This window comes from Babylonia areolata, chromosome 24 (genome assembly GCF_041734735.1).
Source record: "Babylonia areolata isolate BAREFJ2019XMU chromosome 24, ASM4173473v1, whole genome shotgun sequence".
Lineage (NCBI taxonomy): Eukaryota > Metazoa > Mollusca > Gastropoda > Neogastropoda > Buccinidae > Babylonia > Babylonia areolata.
This window is the reverse complement of record NC_134899.1, coordinates 6992432-7013648: the sequence shown is the minus strand read 5'-3', so window position 1 is coordinate 7013648 and position 21217 is coordinate 6992432. Positions and strand designations below refer to the sequence as shown.

Sequence of the window (21217 nt, the reverse complement as noted above, 5' to 3'; positions counted from 1 at the left end):
GGCCAGCTTGAGGCTGTTACCCCAAGATCCTTTTCAACGCTGATTGATCAAGAAGCAGTTGTCACTTTCTGGTTCTCCTCTTAATTGATTCGTTATCAGTCAGTGATGTCTGCTGGTTCAAATGCCATGTCAGAAATCTCTTTCTAGGATGCGCAGGTTGAAAAATATGGTGTAAGTTTCTCTGTCAAGCGCTGTTTCCAGTTATCATTTCCTGCTAGTTTTTACTTACCCATTCACGCCATGACGGGCTGTACATTTTTAGGCATGTTTTTCTGTCTGAAAAAAAAATTATTTTATGATAGATTTTCATTGTACAAGATATGTGTATCTGTACATTTCTCTCTCCCACTATCAATCTCTATCTATTGTATATATACATATAGATATATATAATATATATAGGTATATATATTATATAGTGCACTCTATGTTATAAATGCATTAACAAATCTGCCCCTACCTATCTTCTCAGCTGCCTTAACCTCTACACCCCATCTTGCTCTCTACGATCGGCTTCGGATTCGCTCTGTTTACGCATACCTGGATTCAAACACTCCACTGTCGGTCGCCGCTCTTTCTCTGTCTCTGGACCTTGTGTTTGGAATGAGCTCCCTCTTTCGCTGCGTCAGGTCTCTACACTCATCTCTTTCAAGTCTGGCCTTAAAACCCACCTCTTCCCACAATTATCTCTCTCACCTGCCTCTTCCTTGTTTTCTGTTTTTCCCCAGTATAGAGTTATGCATGTATCGTATGTGACTTGACTGGTGTGAATCGCTTTGATTTGTCTCTTCACAAGATTTAGCGTTATATAAATACTAATTATCATTATTATTATTGTATGTATATGATATAGCTAGCTAGCTAGATAAACTACTGATTGAAAGTGGAGAGATTTGCTTCTTGACAATGATATTGTGTTGATCGTTATCAAAGGAGTCAGTGTCACAGATCAGAATCAGAATAACTTTATTATCTTAGTTGAGAAATTAAGTGTGTCTGCAAACGTTAGAGACAGCGATAATAAACAAAATAAACATAGAGGAGAGGCTGATGGGTTCCCTCCGCTTTTGTTATGTACCCATGGCTTGGGCTGGGGGTTGGTTCATGGGCACCATGGTACGACCACAAAGCCTATGGGCCTGCAGGCTGCATGCCTGGGGGCCAGAGTTCTCTCTGCATCTCTGGCCCTGCAAATCTAGCGTCACAGCCTCATGGTAGTCAGTTTCTGTGTGTGGCAGTTGGGAAGCAATGCATGGGGCTTGCTGTGGAAAAGCTGTGTCGTGGTGGAGAAAGACTTACGCTCTCCCGTTTGTGGAGCTGAAAGGTAACAGGTGCTAGCCAGCGTCAAGGGCAGAGAATGAGGGACTTCTGCGAGTGCGACGCTGCCAACGCACTTGTGACGCCACACTGTCTTAGACACTATTATTGTTATTATTGTTGCTATTATTATTACTGTTATTATTGTTATTGAATTGAAAACCTTTTTTTAATTGTTTTTATAAACCAGTCACCTGCATTGTAAGTGATGCTGCCCACCCTTTCTCTCAGGGCAAGCAGGTGTTTGGCGAGGCGAGCGGACGAAGTGGCAGCAACAGCAGCGTTGGCGGTGGCGGGAGTTCCAGTCCTGGTAGACCCAAGCAGGGGCGGAAGGGGTCAGACTCTGTGAACTTTGCCGGCGTTTCCACTCGCACTCGGGCTCAGACCAAGCAGCAGAAGTTGGTCAGCAGCAACAGGTCAGGGCTGATGAACACGTGCTTGTGTGGGGGTGGGGTGTGTGTGTGTGTGTGTGGGGGGGGGATGGGGTTGGGGGGGGGGGTCCTTTTCAGTTTGTGGATATCAGTGTTGGTTTTTTTGACAGACTTTTCTTCTGCCCCCTTTTGTTTTATTTTGTTTTGGTATTAAGACGCATACTTTGATGAAGGGGCCCCTGGATTTTGCGACATCTGTGCTACTGACTTTTCTGTAAAATTGGGTGGCTGAGATGACTACCAACGCCATGCTGAAACAGACAAGCATAATTATGAACAACACGAAACTGTTTGCTGAGATGTTCCTGAAAATAATACCCTGTCCCTGACTGTAATGTATATTGTTCCTGAAAAGCAAATTTTGGGGTAGGCATGCCTGTATTTGGCTCAGGTCTGTGCAAAGGGGGGAAGAGAAGGATGTTTCATTTCTACAACCTCTGATAAGGCCCCTTTGCAGTTGGTTGGGTTCTAAACAACATGGTTTAATTTGGTGTTCCAGTTCCAGACGAGTGACTCGACAGCAGAAAGGAGACCTTCACCACCACCACCACAAGGAAGCGGCCTCTGCCTCTACCACTCCCACCACCACCCATCCCACCCTCAGACCCGGTGCCAGCAGCAGCACTGTGGCGACCTCTTCCCCCTTGAGCAGCGTGGGACGCGCCACGCGCTCCCGCTCCGACCTGCGCCTGCGAGACCGGTCCAAGGTGGACACGCCGGACGTCTCTTGCCATGGGGACCTGGGAGGGAAGACCCAGGATGACGACAATGATGACCACATCAACGGAAACAACGCTCCCGACAACGACAATGACGGTGAGGAGGAGGAGGAGGAGGAGGTCAATGGGGAAGACGACGACGACGATCGTCTAGACGAGCGGGACGAGGAGGAGGAGAGGGGGGAGGAGGAGGAGGAGGAAGGGGAAAGGAACGCAGACAATGAGGACGTTGTTGTTGTTGATGTCAATGAAGACGGTTGTGGTGGTGACGAGACCAACGAAAACCCCTTGGTGGAGGCCGACATGGAGGGTGGGGAGAGTGGAGAGGAGGAGGAGGAGGTGAGGGAGGAAGGGGGGGAGGACTGCGAGGAGGAGGGGTGTCGGTGCACGTCCAACTGGAGCTGCGGGGGTCACTCAGGGCTGAAGAGGGCTGGGCCCTGCTCGTCCACACCCAGACTGCAGGTGAGCCAGCATGGAAAGACAGCTCTCCTTTCTCAGTCAGAAAGTTTGAACTTGTTTGTGTATTTCAGTGGTTTCACCACCATCTCTCTCCTGTCTGTTCATCACCAAAACTGGTCTTGGGTTGGACAGGCTGTGAGTGAACTAAATTCAGTTTCTGTTTCAAGGACATGTTTAAGCATGCATACTGATCCATGTATTAGCTAAACCACATCTGCTGTTTAAAAAAAGATTAAAAGGAGCCGATGCCTGATCTTTGCGTAGGCTTTATGTACTGATCAGGCCTTGAAACTAAGTCCACAGCCACAGCAGAGTTTCCTGGCCACAGGCGCCTGACTGTTTTGTTGTTGCTACAGACTGTCATGAATTGGAGAGAGTTCCAGGCCAGTGTCCAGATTGAGGCCAGGCTATCTCGGCTTGATTTGGATGGCCTCCAAAGTTCTTGGTAGGTTGGTTGAATCTGTATGATTTCAGACCCAGACACTTCACAAGGTAGCCTTGAACCCCCAAGCATTAAAGAGTCCCTGGGACCCTCAAGATGTTTAACTGATAGAAGGGAACAGTGGTTAACTCACTTTGTGCTGCCAGTTTGCTCACCTAATTTTCCCCACAGACGGCCCATTTGTATGGGTTTGTACAACAAACACCAAGAAACAAATGTTAGAAGCTATGAACTGAAGCTATCCAAACTGACCAGTAACACAATGAGTTAGTTTGGGACAAAATATGAAACTTCAGTCCTCCCTTCTTATGCCATCTTCCAGTGAGAGGTTGAAAGTATTGTAATTTTTGTTTGAAATTTGCACACACTGATGAATTAAAGATGAACCCCGGAAAGCACAATGAGTTTGAAACAGTTTGAATTCAGATCGCAATAAAGACCTGATTTTTTTTTTTTTTTTTTTTTAAAGCGAAAAGCTGTGTAGCATATAGCATCTATGAAAACATGATAGAAAACGAAAGTAATGTTGTTGTTGATCGACAGAAGTGATTCTGGTTATCCTGATGATGATTACATGCTACAGGAAGTGGGAGGGGTCATGTCAGAAGTAGGTATAAAAAAAACACACCCAAAAACATCAATATTCATAGCTTGAAACTTTCATTTTTGGATTTTGGTCTACTATGAAACCCTCCAGATGAAAGCTTCAAGCTGAAATATTGTTTACAAAGTTTTGTGTTGTAATATTCTGTGATAGTGTCTGTGGGTGTTTGGGTGGGAGGGTGTGTGGGTGTGGATGTATGAGTGGTTATGTATAGTGTTTATGTTTAAAACATGATAGTGCAGGAGACATCATAATTGCACTTGGTTTTTGTGTCTAATACATTTGGTGAGATTTTAGCACTAATTCCACCCATAAAATAAACAAGCTTCAGTTTTCTTCTTTTTTCAAAATATTCTGTGTATTTTTTCTAAAAATCCAAGTCACCTTCCCCTGATTGGGAGTTATCTCATCCTGTCAACATTTAAGTTATGATAATTGTATTCTCCAATCATTTTCCTTCAAGAAAACATATACTTTTACATACTTTTGAGCATAATTTAAATTTTTGTGATTTTTTTTTTTTTAAATTAATTAAAAAATTGTTTTTCATAGAGGTTGGTGATTATTTTGCAAAAACCACAAATAGTTATGGAAGTGAAAGGGTTAAGATATTTTTTTTAGCTTGTAATGTCATTGTGCTAACTAGGTGCCACTTCAAAAAATCAAAACGTTATAAAGCCTTGATTGAGCTCCTTCGTCTGAAAGTCCTCGATCAGGGCCCATCGTTCAGAGTGAGTCGGTATGAGAAGTGGAGTGCCCTCCTCTCCAGGTGCTGTGTGTGACCTGTGGCTCATATGTGTCGTGCAGACAGGAGGGAAGAGACGTCTGGCAAGCGGTGATGAACAGGCACCTGACGACGGTGATGTCTCGCCCTCAAAGAAAGGTTGCCGATCAGCTAGCAAAACCAGGTACTGACATGCTTTTTATAATTTCAAACTACTACTTCTTCTTCCTCTTCCACGTTCCCTAGCCACGCTAGATTTTCAGCCCAGTCAGGACGGCAAAGTCCGCAATCCGCTGCAGGGACCCTTGCCGGTCCCCCCAGTTTCTCCTGGAGCTCCACCAGGCTGGGCCTTGGCTGGCGTCTCAGAGCATCGAAGTTGGGGCAGGACTGCAGTATATGGGAGGGGGTCTGTGGGCCTGTGCCACAATACAATTCAATACACAAACTTTATTGTCTGTACTTTGTTACAGAGATTTTCTTTTGGCAGAAGCATGTGTCCAAAATAAAAAGAAAACAACAAACACATAAAGTGAATGAAAAATAGATAATTTAAATGGCACCAAAGGGAAATAGCTATATACAAATATGCAGATTACTGAAGTTCACATGCCTCTCCATTTCAGTCAGCCAAGCCACATTGCAAATTTTCCCACGCCACTCACACACACACACACACACACACACACATACGCACACATACACACACAATCTCTCTCTCTCTAATTCTTTCATACTAATCTAAAGCCTTTACACCACTTCTTCACCCCACACCCCCATACCCTACACTCCCCTTCCTTTGGAAAAATACAGGGCAAAGCATAATCGCCCATCCCCATCCCTAACACACGGGTGCCTTTTATCCTTCCATAAAAAATTTAAAAAAAATTAATAAAAAAAAAATTATTAAAAAAAACCCTTACAAAACACCACCTGAGTTCACTCATAAATATAACATCCTGTCATAATTGCACCACAATTCAAAGTTTTAGACATATCACAAGTACGTAACTGAATAAATAGGTAATAGAAATTAAAGGAAAAATCACACACACACACACAAGCACACGCACATGCACATGCACATGTTCACACCCACCCACCCACCTTCACATACACACACAATATATATATATATATATATATATGCACACACATATATACACATACATACACACACATATATACCATATATACATATATATATATATATATATATATATATGCAGGTAAAACCAGGCTTTGTCTTTTTTTTTTGTCTTTTTTTTTTTTTTTAAATTTGAATTATAATCTTTATTATTACTGCTTGGGTGTAACAATTATCAGGCTGCTGGCCAGCACAGAAAACTAGGTGTTATCATACTGTCAGAAATAGACTGAAGTGAGGTTCCAGAATTCACATGATAACTTGGCAATAAATGGACATGCTTTTTTTCCCCTCACTTGCGTTAACAATGTGATGCCGTGTAATAACCTGGCGTTCAGTTGTGTGTGTCTGTATGTATATCTGTGTGTCCATGGTAAACTTTAACATTGTCATTTTCTCTGGAAATACTATGTCTGCCAGTACCAGATTTGGATTAAACGCAGTGGGGAAAGAAACTTGACAGTCATAACAATAATAGGTTGTGAGTCTTCCAGATTAAGCTGCATTTTTGAATCATGAACGGTTTATTTCGTTGAGGATCTGGTTCCAGAAAATCACAAGTAATGTTTGGGTTTTAAGACGGCATGACCTAGTTTTTCTTCTTCGCAGTTAAAAGAAAAGAAATACAAATATATTTAGCTCCAGCCGGAAATGGTGTTTGATTGGCTAGCAGACGGCGGACCATTATCAAGACGTCTTATCACTGAGTTGCTGCATTTTTTTTTTTTTTTTTTTTTTTTTCTGAGTGACTGTTAGTGGTTTCCGTTGAAGTGCTGTGTGTTGTGTTTTAGGCAAAACTTCCGTCTGGCATCAGGCAGTGGCACAAGTTCTACCTCACCCATCAACAGAACCGCTCGACAGCGAATCCCATCCAGGGAACATCCACCACCAAAGCTTCAGCAGTGGCTGGACACCTTTAAGGTGAGGAAGGGAAAGGAATGATGAGTGTGTGTGTGTGTGTGTGTGTGTGTGTGTGTGAGTGTGTGTGTGTGAGTGAGTGTGTGTGTGTGTGTGAGTGTGTGTGTGTGTGTGTGTGAGTGTGTGTGTGTGTGTGTGTGCACTTTGTATTTCTTTTTTAAATGAGCATTTATTTTTAAACATTTTCATTATACAAGTACATATATACATTCAGATAAGAAAACAAACAAAAAACTGAAACATATAAGCAGCACACACACACACCTCCACACACACACACACCCAGACACACACACACGCATTATTGTCATCATCATTATCCAACATAAATGTTCCACAGAGAAGTATGCTTTCACTTCTCATTCCCAGACTCCAAATTTTGTGTCTTTTTGACGTGGCATTAAGAGTGGAGACAGTGAGATGCTGCACTCCACAAAGCATGGTGCCATTTGTTAAGCAGTATGAAACCATTATGCACCATTTCACAGTAAAAAAAAAACAAGAGAGGCAAGGCCTTCAAGACTCACTTGTGATAAATTAAGTCCCCTAGCATTAATTACAGAGTAATTTCCCTTTTTTACTAACTGCACCAAAACGTTTGCAAAATAAATAAAAATTCCATGCTTGGCAAAAGAAGTTCCTGTTTGAACAATAAATGATAATAATGACTCCTCTTGTTGTTGTGTAAGAAAAAGAGGTCAAAGTACCAAGTTTCGAGAATACCAAAAATATAAATATAACAGTAAATGCAGTTTGCATATAATTAGGCTTCATTTTTTATTGTTTTGTGCCCATCCCAGAGGTGCAATATTGTTTTAAACAAGATGACTGGAAAGAAGTGAATTTTTCCTATTTTTATGCCAAATTTGGTGTCAGCTGACAAAGTATTTGCAGAGAAAATGTCAATGTTAAAGTTTACCACGGACACACAGACACACACACACACACACACACACACACACACACACACAGACAACCGAACACCGGGTTAAAACATAGACTCACTTTGTTTACACAAGTGAGTCAAAAAAGAAAGTAAACAAAGCAAAAAACAAACAAACAAACAAAAAACAATGTCTCAGGCATTGGTGGGGAAGTGGACTGTTGCTGTTTTTTTGTTGTTGTTTTTTTTCCACATGAGTCTTGCATCTTGGAACTAATAAGTGTATGCATACACTTTTGACTGTGACATTTTTTGTTGTGCGCTGGTGGAAGTAGTTTTCCTTTTTATGGGTTTCTGTTTTGGCGTTTTGGCTTTTTACTTTGTTTCAGTATTAAGATGTACACTTGGGTTAAGGAGCCGTAGAGCCCCAGGGGCAAATTTATTCGGTCTTGCAAAAAGTCAGTCACATCCCACGCTGAAATGGGTAATAATGTATGTATGTATGTATGTACACGCTTCCCACGGTGTTTGACGATGTTTGTTGATGTTGTGGTGATGTGCGGTGTTCAGTCGTGGAGCAACGCAGAGCGGATGATGGCGCTGGATGACCTGATCACGCTGTGTGAACCGTCCCAGGTGCGGCACATGATGCAGATCATCGAGCCACAGTTCCAGAGAGACTTCATCTCCCTCCTCCCCAAAGAGGTAAAGGAAGCAGTGTTTCTTGGAGGCAGCGTTCCAGGTGATTTTTTTTTTTTCCTTTTTGCTGTTTCTTTTCTCTCTGTAGTTGAATGGGTGGTGTACTTACTGTTTTTGAACACATGTTTTTGCTGTGTTTTTGCTAGAACCAGTATCTGAATCATATGCACGCTGATGTCAAAATAATTTTTTTCAGTAAAGGTATTTATTATTATTGTTATTCATGTAGCGCATATTTTTTCCTTTTTTATTTTTAATGTTTTTATTCAGAATTTTCCATTTTAACATTACAAAACATACACACATCCAAATATTGGCTAAAACACACTCAAACAAAAAAAAAAGAAAAAAAAGAAAAGGAAACTTGGAGGGAGAATATATATAGCGCATCTTCATTCACATTTTGGCAGCGTCAGGAACCAGCACAACTGAAGCATTTTTTCCCCTTGCTGTGTGCAGTTGGCGCTGCACGTGCTGTCATACCTGGACCCCAAGGACCTACTGCAGGCGGCCCAGACGTGCCGGTACTGGCGGGTGCTGTGCGAGGACAACTTGCTGTGGCGCGAGAAGTGCCGGGAGGAAGGCATTGACGAGAACCTTGTCTACGGGTCACGGCTGCGGCGCAGGCCGGGCCTTCGCAGCCCCTGCAAGGCACTGTACATGCGGCAGTCCCAGATCGAGCACAACTGGCGCCAGGGCATGTCCCGTGCCCCCAAGGTGAGGTGGGGGGACAGCAGGGCGTGAAATTCAGTTCCCAGATACAGAATGGTCCCTGGATCCACTTATTTTCAGGTTTTGGCTTGGGCAGTCGCGGATTCAATTCTTTTTCTTACAGAGCGCAGTCTTATTCTTAAACGGTATTCTTGAAGCGGCTTGTTCTGTGTTTGCACGCTTCCTGCAAACAAGTGTCGGCGCCATCTTTATCAGTGTTTAATCGCTGGTATGTCTTCCATCATCTGCCGATGCCTGGGTGACCCCGTGACCCCTGCTTCTTCAGAAAATTGTACTCATTGGTATTCTGATGCCTGCAGATAATTTTCAGTTGTCATTATTATTATTATTATTATTATTATTGATTTCAAACAGTTAGTTGCTTTTTTATGATCAGTGAAAATTATTCAAGAAATGGGTGCAGTGTTCAATTACTGTGAAGATATATGGTCCTTGACAGCTTCGTTTTCCTTTGTATTAGATCGTAACAAATGAATGACTGCACTGCATGATAATAACCAGCCTATGTACAGTCTAGCGGCTTGTCTGTCAGTCAGTCTGTCAGTGTTTTTATGAACAAACCATCGTCATTGTTTTTCTTATGTCTTTCAGGTCCTTTTCTTTGTTGTTCTTCTTGAGGGTGTTGTACAGTGTTGACTGTTTAAACTGAATAAAGATGTTAACAAAAGCAAGTCAGTGAACAGAAACTCTGCTTGTCCCCCCAGCTTTCTGCTTGCCTTACTGATAAAGAAACAACTAAGAGCAGCCCAAATTTCACACAAACACAACACATCACATCACAACGCATCACAACGCATCGCAACACAACACAACACATTGTATTCATAGAAACACAGCTTGTCTCAGTGAAAAGAGGAGGAGAGCAGTGTGACTGGTCTGCACTGAAGCTGACAGCACAGTCGTTGTTTCACAGACTCACTGAAAAACTGATTGCTCAGTGGACAAGTGGAGAGAGCATTTCCACCTGTCAGATGGATGGTTTTGTTGTCCTGGATGATGGTATTGTATTGTATTGTATTGTATTGTATTTCTCTTTTGTCACAACAGATTTCTCTGTGTGAAATTGAGGCTGCTGTCCCCAGGAAGAGCGCATTGCACATTGAGAGTGCCACCTTTTTTGTTTTCGTTTTTCTGCCTGGAATTTTTTTTGTTTTCCTGTCAAAGGGACAACCTTTTTGTTGCCATAGGTTCTTTAATGTTTGCTAAGTGCATGCTACACATAGGACCTTGGTTTATCTCTTCTGAATGACAAGCTTCCAGAATACCACTCAAGGTCTAGTGGATGGGGAGAAAATACTGGCGACTGAGGGATTCGAACCAGTGCACTCCGATTCTCTGGCTTCCTAGGCAGACGCATTACCACTGACTAAGCCAACACTTCACACTGGATGGGTGAGCCCTGCACAAAGAAACACAGAGATGGAGCACAGCTGGAGGCAGGTCACCACGTGGGTTTGTAAAAAAGTGTAATTTTAGAGTTGTCACTGCTTAAATAAAAAAAAAAAGAAACGAAATATCTTCAAGGGGTTTTCTTATGGGGGGAAAATAACAGAAGTTCAAACATGAAACAGAATTCGAACATGATCATTGTCTCTGAGGGTCTTGGTTTGAATCTCATTCTCCCCCTTTCTCCCGAGTTTCACTGGAAAATCAGACTGAGTGTTCAGTCTTTCGGATGAGGCAATACACCGAGGTCCCATGTGCAGCATGCTCTAGCACACTGAAAAAAAAACCATGGCAACATTAGTGCAGTCCTCTGGAAAAATTCTGTAGAAGGAATCCACTCTGGAAGGCACACACACACACACACACACACACACACACACACACACACACACACATACACGCTTGGCCAGACTAAGCACATTGGGTTATGTTGCTGGCCAGGCTTCTGCCTGGCAGATGTGTAGCATGTATGGATTTGTCTGAACGCAGTGCGTCTCCTTGTGAAACTGAAACAGCACGCTTTGGCACCTTCCTTGAACCAGAACCTGAAGGTGTGACAGAGAGCGTGTGTGTGGGTGGTGTGCAGATTCTGAAGGGCCATGATGACCACGTCATCACCTGTCTGGAGTTCTGTGGCCAGAGGATTGTCAGTGGCTCTGACGACAACACGCTCAAAGTGTGGTCCGTGGTCACTGGCAAGGTCAGTTACAGCCCTTGGTTGTGCCATTTTCATGAATTTCCTGTGTTTTACAGTAATGTAAAATGTGGTAGTTAGCTTGTGCATTCATTTGGCATCGTCTTTCTGTGATACTTTTTTTGTAATTCTGCAAAGTTTGCAACTGTTGTAAAAACATTTAAAAGTGATGTATTTTACTATGACTCACTGGCATAACATTAGGCATAGATCTGTTTTGTCTTGAAAAAGTTTATTCTAGATACACAGGTTGACAAATCTTTCTCTGGATGTAATCCTTGGACTTGGCATGAAATCAGCATATATGAATGATAGCCTTAGCCTTCAAGTATTTCCTTCTCGTCAGTCCATTTTTCCTCTTGTCCCTTGTGAGGATAACAATAAGGATGATATGAATATATGGATAATGATAGTCATTATATTTATTATAATGATATTGATAATTATAATCATAATGATTCAATTTTAGGTGGCACATGATTTTGGATAATGCAACTCAAAGTTCCTTACCCACTCCACTCATACAATTTTATGCACTAAAACTGGACCCACTTATAAAAAGCCTCCTACACCTGGCACACAGTCTACTATGACACAGGCTTGGCAAAATGGATTTAGGTTGTGAGGAGAGAATCTTCACAGTCTTGTGTCAAGTGAAGATTCGCAAAATGTCATGAAAGTGTGTAACTCTTGATGTTTTCATGTAATTTCTGGAGCTGCACCTCAATGTATTTCTGACCTTTTAACTCACTCTGGAGGATAGAACGCTTAGCATTCCTGACGTAAGGTAGCGTTCTGGACAATGGAACGCTGCAGCGGTTTCAACAATTGAGATTTTTTCCACGTTTTCCTCATGGGGTAGCATAAAAATCACAGCTACGCCGGGCATTGCGAACGTGTGAAGGGTCGAATGGAAAGTTTCTTCGTGAATTTCCATATGTATACACTGGCTGGCCAGCCGTTGACCTTGGTACCCCACATGACAACCTAATCTGCATACGTATCAAAAATGGCGTCACAGGCAATACAAGTGGAAATTTTTGGAGCAAACTAGATCTCAACAGCAGCTTTTTTCTGATGAAGGATGATGAAAACGTTGAATAAAATACCTGCACTGAAGAAAGCTACCAGCAAGAAAGTACTGTCAGTGACTCAGCTTCTGAAGACTGTGAAGAGAGGGATGGGGGTGGGCATACACACGACAGTAGGAGAGGGGTCAGTGGGTCAAGTACAGCGAGTTTCATTCAGTTACTTTGTGTTTTGTATGTTTCATGATTTTTTTCCTAATCCTAACAAATAGGTCGTCTTCAGGGGAAAGCAAGGGAGAAAACTATTCGTCCGGATTGAGTTAAACCAATGCGTTCCTTCGTGGTCTCTCAACACTTCTTCTGATGACAGAATTTTTCGTTCCCAAATTCAGTCGAGAAACATGGTGGAAGAGCTTTTAGTTTTTCAGCTGTACAAACCTGTAATTCACTGCCTTTTCCAGTCCTTCACTCACATCCTGTAAGACAAACCAGAAAATGTACCTTTTGAAGCAGTCTCAGCACAGCTAAGGCACTTCTTTCTGTATGTGTATTCAGTGGATCCACATTTATTTCTTCCATGTGTGTGTGTGTGTGTGTGTGTGTGTGTGCTTGTGTACTTTGTGTCTGACTGAGAAGTTATTGAGAGGTTTGAAAGTGACTTATGAATTATTATCATTAATGTTATTCTTTTTTTCATTATTATTATTATTATCATCATCATTTGTATCATTATTACTGTGATTATTATTATAATCATTGTTGTTGTTATCAGGGATTGACATTAGCTAACAGTTGGGCCAACAGCAAAGTGAAAGCTGAATGATCAATAGTTTCTCTGCAGTCTACTGCAAGGGGAATTCATTTACAGTTTAGTCTTTTGTGAAGGACTGTGACTCTCAAAGAAGGCTGTTTGTGCTGCAGCCTTGAGGACAAGTTGGCCTTTGGGAACCATCCCAGCAGTGACTGTCCTTAAGCCCTCTTGGCCGACAGAGTTTGGATGTATTTTTGGCAAGACACTCTCAAATTCTAGCCCAGATAGTCGGGACGGCATTTGCATTCTCTGCATTTCTGGTGGTCATAGTCAGACATGAACCCCCTGTGGGTTTTTCATTATGAATAGCATCCCCACCTTCTGGAAATTCTGTGCTGGAAATTTCCTTTAAAAAAAAAAAAATTTATTTCCCTTTTTGTTTCTGCCTTTTTTCTTCCTTCACTGTTGTCTTCTTTATCTGCCTACCCTGTCCATTCCCTTTTCTATTTGCGAGCAAGCCTTGACACCTTTTTCTCTTCTCCGCAGTCTGATGTATTATCAAATAATCAATGCTGTTTTGCTCTAGTGAATAGATTGTGATATTGTAAATGCCGGGATGGGCACTAGCTGTTCATTCTGCAGTGTTTGTTGCCTCTAAGGCCTTTTTTTTATATTGTAAGTATTGCTTTTTCCTTTTTCATGATTTTTTGTAATCTGGGTATAATAAATTAAGTAGAATGGGTGATGTCCTCAGCATGGCCTGATCTTACTTCCTCTAAGGAGCTAAATGGTTAGGATAACGTGTCATGAACTGTTTAATAGTTTTGTCTTTTTTTTTCTTTTTTTTTTTTTTTTTTTTTTGTAACAGTTTTGTGTTTAAGGTGGTTGGACATTTGTGCAGTTCAGCAGTCCTGATATAGCCCTGTGTGGTCAGCTGATCTGTCAGCAACAACAATGATAATAATGATAGTTGGACACAACTGACTCATATATAATCTGCTGATTTTCCTCTGTGTGTGTGTGCAGTGTCTGCGTAACCTGGTGGGTCACACCGGGGGGGTGTGGTCCTCCCAGATGGCGGGCAACATCATCATCAGCGGCTCCACCGACCGCTCCCTGAAAGTGTGGAATGCCGACACTGGGGTCTGCAAGTACACACTGTACGGGCACACTTCCACTGTGCGATGCATGTCGCTGTGCGGCAACAGGTGAGTGTGTTTGTGTGTGTGAGTGTTTGTGTTTGTGTATGCTGCAGAGCTTCTGTCATTACCTATCAAAGAAACTAAGAACTGTTACAGCATGTCTGTGTGAGTGTGTATGTGTGCATGCCTCAGGGAAATCTGATTGAATGACGCAGGAAACGAATGATGAGCACCCAGTGGCAGCCGTCAGTTGGCTCTACCCAGGTAGGCAGCCTGTTGTGCAAAATTAATTACCCCGAGTTTGTAAAGCACTTTGAACTTGGTCTCTGGCCGAGGATATGCGCTTTATGAATATCCATATCATTTATCATTAATTCATCACAGTAAGCTCAGTCTTGTTGTTGCTCAAGGATATTTTTTTGTCTTTCAGTACTGTGTTTGGCCAAATGCTGTAATTTGTCTTCCTTCCTGGGTGGAAAGTGTGTGACTTCAGTGTGCACTCTTAAGAAGAAAGGAGAGTGTTTCTTTACGGTGTGGGTGTCAGTGTCGGTGTGTTTGTGGCAGGGTTGTGAGCGGGTCAAGGGACGCCACTCTGCGGGTGTGGGACATTGAGACGGGGCAGTGCCTGCACATGTTGATGGGCCATGTGGCGGCCGTGCGCTGCGTGCAGTACGACGGTCGCCGTGTCGTGTCAGGGGCCTACGACTACACGGTTCGAATCTGGGACCCAGAGACAGAGACATGCCTGCACACACTGCAGGGCCACTCCAACAGGGTCTACTCTTTGCAGGTGGGTGGGGGGTCTGGTGGGGTGGGGTGGGGGGTCTGGTGGGGTGGGGGTGGGGGGGTCTGGGTGGGGTGGGGTCTGGTGGGGTGGGGTGGGGGGTCTGGCGGGGTGGGGTGGGGGGTCTGGTGGGGTGGGGTGGGGAGTCTGGTGGGGTGGCGTGGGGTGGGGGGTCTGGTGGGGTGGGGTGGGGTGGGGGGGCATGTTTCAGTCTTTTTTGAAAAAAATTTTGATTGTTATATAATTTGTATGTATATATTTATATATTCCTGATTATGATTGAGTTGATGGAGTTGTGATCAAATGGTGTTTGCTTGCTGTAACAGTCAGAATATAATTGAGCCCACCCCAGCAGCGGACGATGCAAGGGATGAAACTAGCAGTAGTTGTTTTGACTGGAAGATTATTTTTCTTTAAAAAAAAAAAAAACGGTCTGGCAACCAGTAAACAACCTGCAAGCCAATGCTTCATTGTTGGTTTGTTTTTAATAAACTATTGTTGATTGCAAGTACTGTCGTACCACAGACGACCATACTAACATCACAAACATCACACTTGCTGTCCCCAGAAATTGTGTGCTTTGGGGGCCTTTTAAGATTAAAAAAATAAATTCAAAAAGAGAGACAGATAATCAAACAAGACACAGAGAGGTCATGTTTTTGTGAGTGAAAAGCGAAAGTAGCTCGCCAGTGATAGGATGAACACTGTGTTCAGTGTGCAGTGTAATCCAGTTATTGTCCGGTCCAGTGTTTGGATTTTTTTTTTTCCCCCGTCTCTGTGAATATTCACTTTCTCTCAACACATTTAGTTGTACTTTCTAAAACTGTTCCAAACTGTGTGAAGGCTGAAGATTCATACACATGTTTCTGAATATTTGGGGAAAATTTACGCCAAAAAATGAATTCAAGTCACAGCTCACTGAGTTTGAAAAACCTAGCCAAACAATGCTCAAATGGACTTAAGAAAATGGTTCAAGGGAAGCAATCCACACAGGAATGAAGAAATGCACTTTCAGTTTTACTGGTTATCTCCTTCAGGGGTCGAAAGACCACCAGGAAAATATTTGATACCTTTTGACAGCAGCTGAGTGCTGCCATGACTAGAAGTGATGTGCAGAGTGCTATTAACTCACTCAGTACGGCCTGTCTTCTCTTCTCCTCTACACAGACCCCTCGGATGTCCAGTGGGTGTCTGAATGACCGAACCTTTAGCTTCCGTTGTCAGAATTGTGTTATTCTTTGTCAACATTCACCTCTTCAATATAAGACCGTTCCGCTTGCAATATTTTGATGATGGTAATTGGGATGAAACGCTGTTAACGTCGTCTCTTTCGCCGTTCGTATGGAGAGAGTTAAAAGACTTAGCTGGAGTTGATTGTCAGCAAAAATAAGATCCAAAGGAGAGGGTGTGCTTGGTTCCCTTGCATTGTTTGTAAAACATTGATTTGTTACACTTGTGCTGGTCAGCTCTTACTATCAGAAAAAAAAGGCTAGCTTTCACACCTCTCAAAGCACTGTACAGTAACACGTCAGTCAGGCTCACAAGAACACACAGACACATGCACACACACACACACACATGATTGATTGATTGATATGGATACTTATATAGCGCTTATCCTCGGTCGGAGACCAAGCTCTTAGCGCTTTACAAACACGGGGTTATTTACACAACAGGCTGCCTACCTGGGTAGAGCCGGTTGACGGCTGCCACTGGGCGCTCATCATTCGTTTCCTGTGTCATTCAATCAGATTTCAGGCACGCACACATACACACTCAGACAAACATGTAACATATAACATTTTACGTGTATGACCATTTTGTTTATTTACCCCGCCATGTAGGCAGCCATACTCCGTTTTCGGGGGTGTGCATGCTGGGTTATTCGTGTTTCCATAACCCACCAAACGCTGACATGGATTACAGGATCTTTAACGTGCATATTTGATCTTCTGCGTGCGTTTTCACACGAAGGGGGTTCAGGCACATGCATGCATGCACAACCTAACGCACAATGCAAAGAGAAATGAGTGTGAGTTTGGGAGTGAATCGTGATTTTTCCATGTAGGGGCTCTCTGTTATGTTTGTCTGCTGAATTGATGCTTTGTCAAAAAGTACAACTGCATATGAAGTTCAGGTTTTTGAGAGATGGGTATTTAGCTTTGACAAACATTACCTCCCTTGTTTGTTTTCATGTCTCTTTGCTGACCTCCCTTTAGTTTGAAACTTGTTCCTGTTCAGCATTTTTTTTTTTTTTTTTTTTTTTTTTCTGACTGAGCAGAATGAATTTTATCTAGAAGATTTGAACCAAGAACATTATCTTTGCTGAGGCACAGGATTTAGCCAAAAAATGCTTGTGTGTGTGTGTGTGTGTGTGTGTGTGTGCAGTCTTTCTGGTTGGTTCACTATAACAGCTGAATCATTTGTTGAGGAATAAGAATGATAATAATGATTACTGAATCAAGAAGTGAAAGGAAAAAAAGGTGACTAAATCATCCATTGGAGAAAAATAATTAAACTACTTCTACTACTACCAGTGATAATGATTACTTAATCATCTATTGTTCTAGTGAGGGGAAAAAAATACTGATGTACTACTCCTACTAGTAAAAATAATGATGATGATGACAATGTTACTACTACGACGACGACGACTACTGATAATGATGATAATGATAATTGATAGAGTTAATAAAAACTGTGTGTAGATCAAAGTGTGATCACACAGAACTTAATCAGAGGTGTTTACTGGAAATAAGGAAGTTTATGACATGTGAGAAGGAGACTTTGGTTATGGGGCAACGAGAGGACACTAAAGAGTGATGATGGTAACGACATGCCAGCGAGGCAAATTCAAAATGGAAAATAGTAGTTTTCCAATAATTATGATAATGGTAATCATGATAATGATGATTTTGATAATGATATTTATAACGAAAAAGATAGCAATAATAATAGTAATAATAATAATGATGATAATACTGATAATAATAATTCTTCTTCGTTTGTGGGCTGCAACTCCCATGTTCACTTGTATATACACAAGTATGACCATTTTTACCCTGCCATGTAGGCAGCCATACTCTGTTTTCAGGAGTATAATGATAATCATGATAACTGGTTCATTGGGTGTGAGGACTTGCATTGACTGGTCTCCTTTTCGGCATGGACGCTGTGTGTCTGGCTTGTACCTAGTTTGACGGGGTGCACGTGGTGAGCGGGTCACTGGACACGTCCATCCGGGTGTGGGAGGTGGAGACAGGGGCCTGCCTGCACACGCTGATCGGCCACCAGTCCCTGACCTCTGGCCTGGAGCTGAAGGACAACATCCTGGTGTCCGGCAACGCTGACTCCACCGTGAAGGTGTGGGACATCACCACGGGACAGTGCCTCCAGACATTGCAGGGTAAGACCTGGGGGATGGGGGAGGTGAGGGGTGGTGTGTGCAGGGGACTATTGGGAGGGGGGGTGCGGTGGGTGTGGGGGGGGGGGGGGGTGGGTAGGCTGATTCCACTGTGAAGGTGTGGGACATCACCATGGGACAGTGCCTTCAGACACTGCAGGGTGAGACCTGGGGGATGGGGGAGGTGAGGGGTGGTGTGTGCAGGGGACTATTGGGAGGGGGGGTGCGGTGGGTGTGGGGGGGGGGTAGGCTGATTCCACTGTGAAGGTGTGGGACATCACCATGGGACAGTGCCTTCAGACACTGCAGGGTGAGCCATGGAAGGATGGGGGAGGTGAGGGGTGGTGTGTGCAGGGGACTATGGGGGGGGGGGGGGGTGCGGAGGGGGTGGGGGGGTAGGGTGACTCCACCATGAAGGTGTGGGACATCACCACGGGACAGTGCCTCCAGACACTGCAGGGCAAGAGTTGTGGAGGGAGGTACAGAGAAAAAGAATAAATATTCCTTGTTCACAAAGTTAACTCACTCAGGACGGTGGAACACTATTCCTGACGTAAGGCGTGGTTCCAGACAATGGAATGCTGTAGCAGTTTCGACAGTCAAAATTTTTTTCCACGTTTTCCTCATGGGGTAACATAGAAATTGCAGCTACACCAGGCATAGTGAATGTGTGAAAGGTCAAATGGAAAGTTTCTTCGTGAGGTTCCGTAACTATACACTGGCTGGTAAGCCGTTGATCTCGGTACCCCACATGACAAGCTACTCTGCATATGTATCGAAAATGGCGTCGCAGGCGATAGAAGAGGAAGTTTTTGGAGCAAACTAGATCACAACAGCGGCTTTTTTTATTGCTGCTGAAGGGATTGAAAAGCTTCAAACTGAATGTTTCGACATCAATGAGGATGATGAAGACGTTGAGTAAAATATCTGCATTGAAGAAAGCTACCAGCAAGAAGGTTCTGACAGTGACTCAGCTTCTGAGGGCTGTGAAGAGAGGGAGGGGGTTGGGTGTATGACGTGAGGAGAGGGGTCAGTGGGTCAAGTACAGCGAGTTTCATTCAGTTACTTTTTGTTTTGTATTTTTTATGATTTTTTTCCTAACCCTAACAAATGGGTCATCTGCAGGGAAAAGCAAGGGAGAAAACTGTTCATACAAAGTGAATTAATATGTTTTTTTTTGTTTTTGTTTTTAAGTTTCTTGAAAGTTCCTAAAAGAAAGATACACACACACACACACACACACACACACACACACACACACACACACACACAATTAAAAGCAGAAACAGACAGAATAAAATATCATCATCTCAGACAACCTTTGAAGAAATCATTGTCATCTCATATTACCTTCTGTTTTCAGGATGGAGCAAACAGTAGAATTTTTATTATAAAAGCTGCTAAAAAAAAAACCAAACAAACAAAATAAAACAACAACAATCTTAAGGGTGAATTAGAATGAAGAAATGATCAACATCTATGATATTGATACTGACTGTCATAATGAAGATGGTCATAATAATAATAATCATAATGAATAGCATTTGCTGAGCACATTTCTCTTAAACTTAATTCAGACTCAGAGCTCTGGCAATTGCCCATTCACATGCAGCCACACTACAAAATGACTTGACCACACTCAACCACACACACACACACACCCATTATCAGAAAACAGCTTAGATTAACAGTGAAAAAAAAAAAAAAAAAAACCCAAAAAACAATCACTAAAAGGCTGCACGGAACCCAAGAGTGTTCAGCACATCACCATCTGTTTCCAGGGCCCAACAAACACCAGAGTGCAGTCACCTGCCTGCAGTTCAACAAGAAGTTCGTCATCACCTCTTCGGACGATGGCACCGTCAAGATCTGGGACTTGAAGACGGGGGAGTTCCTCCGGAACCTTGTGTCACTGGAGAGTGGGGGCAGCGGGGGTGTGGTTTGGCGACTTCGCTGCAACAACACGAAACTGGTGTGCGCTGTGGGCAGTCGTAATGGGACAGAGGAGACCAAACTGATGGTGCTCGACTTTGATGTGGAGGATAAGAAAACATCTTGAACGGGAGTGACAGATTTTTTTTTTTTTTCCGGGTTTGGTTGGGTTTTTTTTATTTTGTGTGTGTGTGGGTTTTTTTGTGTGTGAAGTGAAATGGAAAAAGATACGGAAGATACAAAGTTATCTTGAGCAGGAACTATTGATTTGATTTTTTTTTTTTTTTTTTTTTTTTAAGTGGTCCAGCAGAAGATGTGGAGGATAAGAAAACATCTTGAACAGAGCCTACACATTTTTATATTCCTTCTACGTTTTTTTTATTTTTGTTTTTGAAGTGGTTTGGCAGAAGGAGAAAGCGTCTTGAGCTGTGACCATTAGTGGAATGTTGAGAGCAACAGTGTCAAGCCTGTCTCACACACACACTATATACATTGCAGGATGGATGTGAGAGAGAACTAATTCTGCCAGAGCCAGTTCAAGGGACTGAGAGACTGGAAGACCTGCACTGTTGTCTGCCTGTTGCTGTTACAATACATTTGACCCGCGGTGGCGCAGTGTGAGAATATACATCGACATGCTTGGAAGCAGTGGAGAGAGCTGGTTTTGGGGATGGGGGGTGAATGAGTGGGGGGGGGGGGGGGGGGGGGGGGAGGATTTATGTTATCGTTATGTCATCACTGCTACAATGGCTTCACTCTCCTCTGGACCTTTGACTGCACTGGTGACGCATGAATATTGTCCCCCCCCCCCCCCCCCCCCCCCCCCCCCACAAACCCCCCCAGAAAAAACGAGAAAAGTAAACAAAAGTCTTTCCGGCCAGCAAGGAGAAGAAGAATGTTCACTTGAATGTGTGCTGTTTGAAGCTTTAGGTCAGGGTCTGGAAAGGAATTGTGTGACAGAAACT

The 21217-nt window shown here is 43.1% G+C and overlaps 1 protein-coding gene across 1 annotated transcript in view; it reads left to right on the top strand.

Moving 5' to 3' along the window:
• Positions 1–20907, top strand: part of LOC143299149 (F-box/WD repeat-containing protein 7-like) — a 31097-nt gene extending 10190 nt beyond the window's left edge. The window contains exons 3-14 of the mRNA XM_076612278.1: positions 1549–1733; positions 2248–2615; positions 2823–2929; positions 4780–4880; positions 6632–6761; positions 8212–8346; positions 8800–9057; positions 11105–11218; positions 14018–14199; positions 14698–14923; positions 18113–18323; positions 20102–20907. Of these exons, the coding sequence (XP_076468393.1) occupies positions 1549–1733; positions 2248–2615; positions 2823–2929; positions 4780–4880; positions 6632–6761; positions 8212–8346; positions 8800–9057; positions 11105–11218; positions 14018–14199; positions 14698–14923; positions 18113–18323; positions 20102–20379 (2295 nt within the window). The 3' untranslated portion in view covers positions 20380–20907. The remainder of the gene's footprint in view (positions 1–1548; positions 1734–2247; positions 2616–2822; positions 2930–4779; positions 4881–6631; positions 6762–8211; positions 8347–8799; positions 9058–11104; positions 11219–14017; positions 14200–14697; positions 14924–18112; positions 18324–20101) is intronic.
• Positions 20908–21217: the final 310 nt, after the last annotated feature.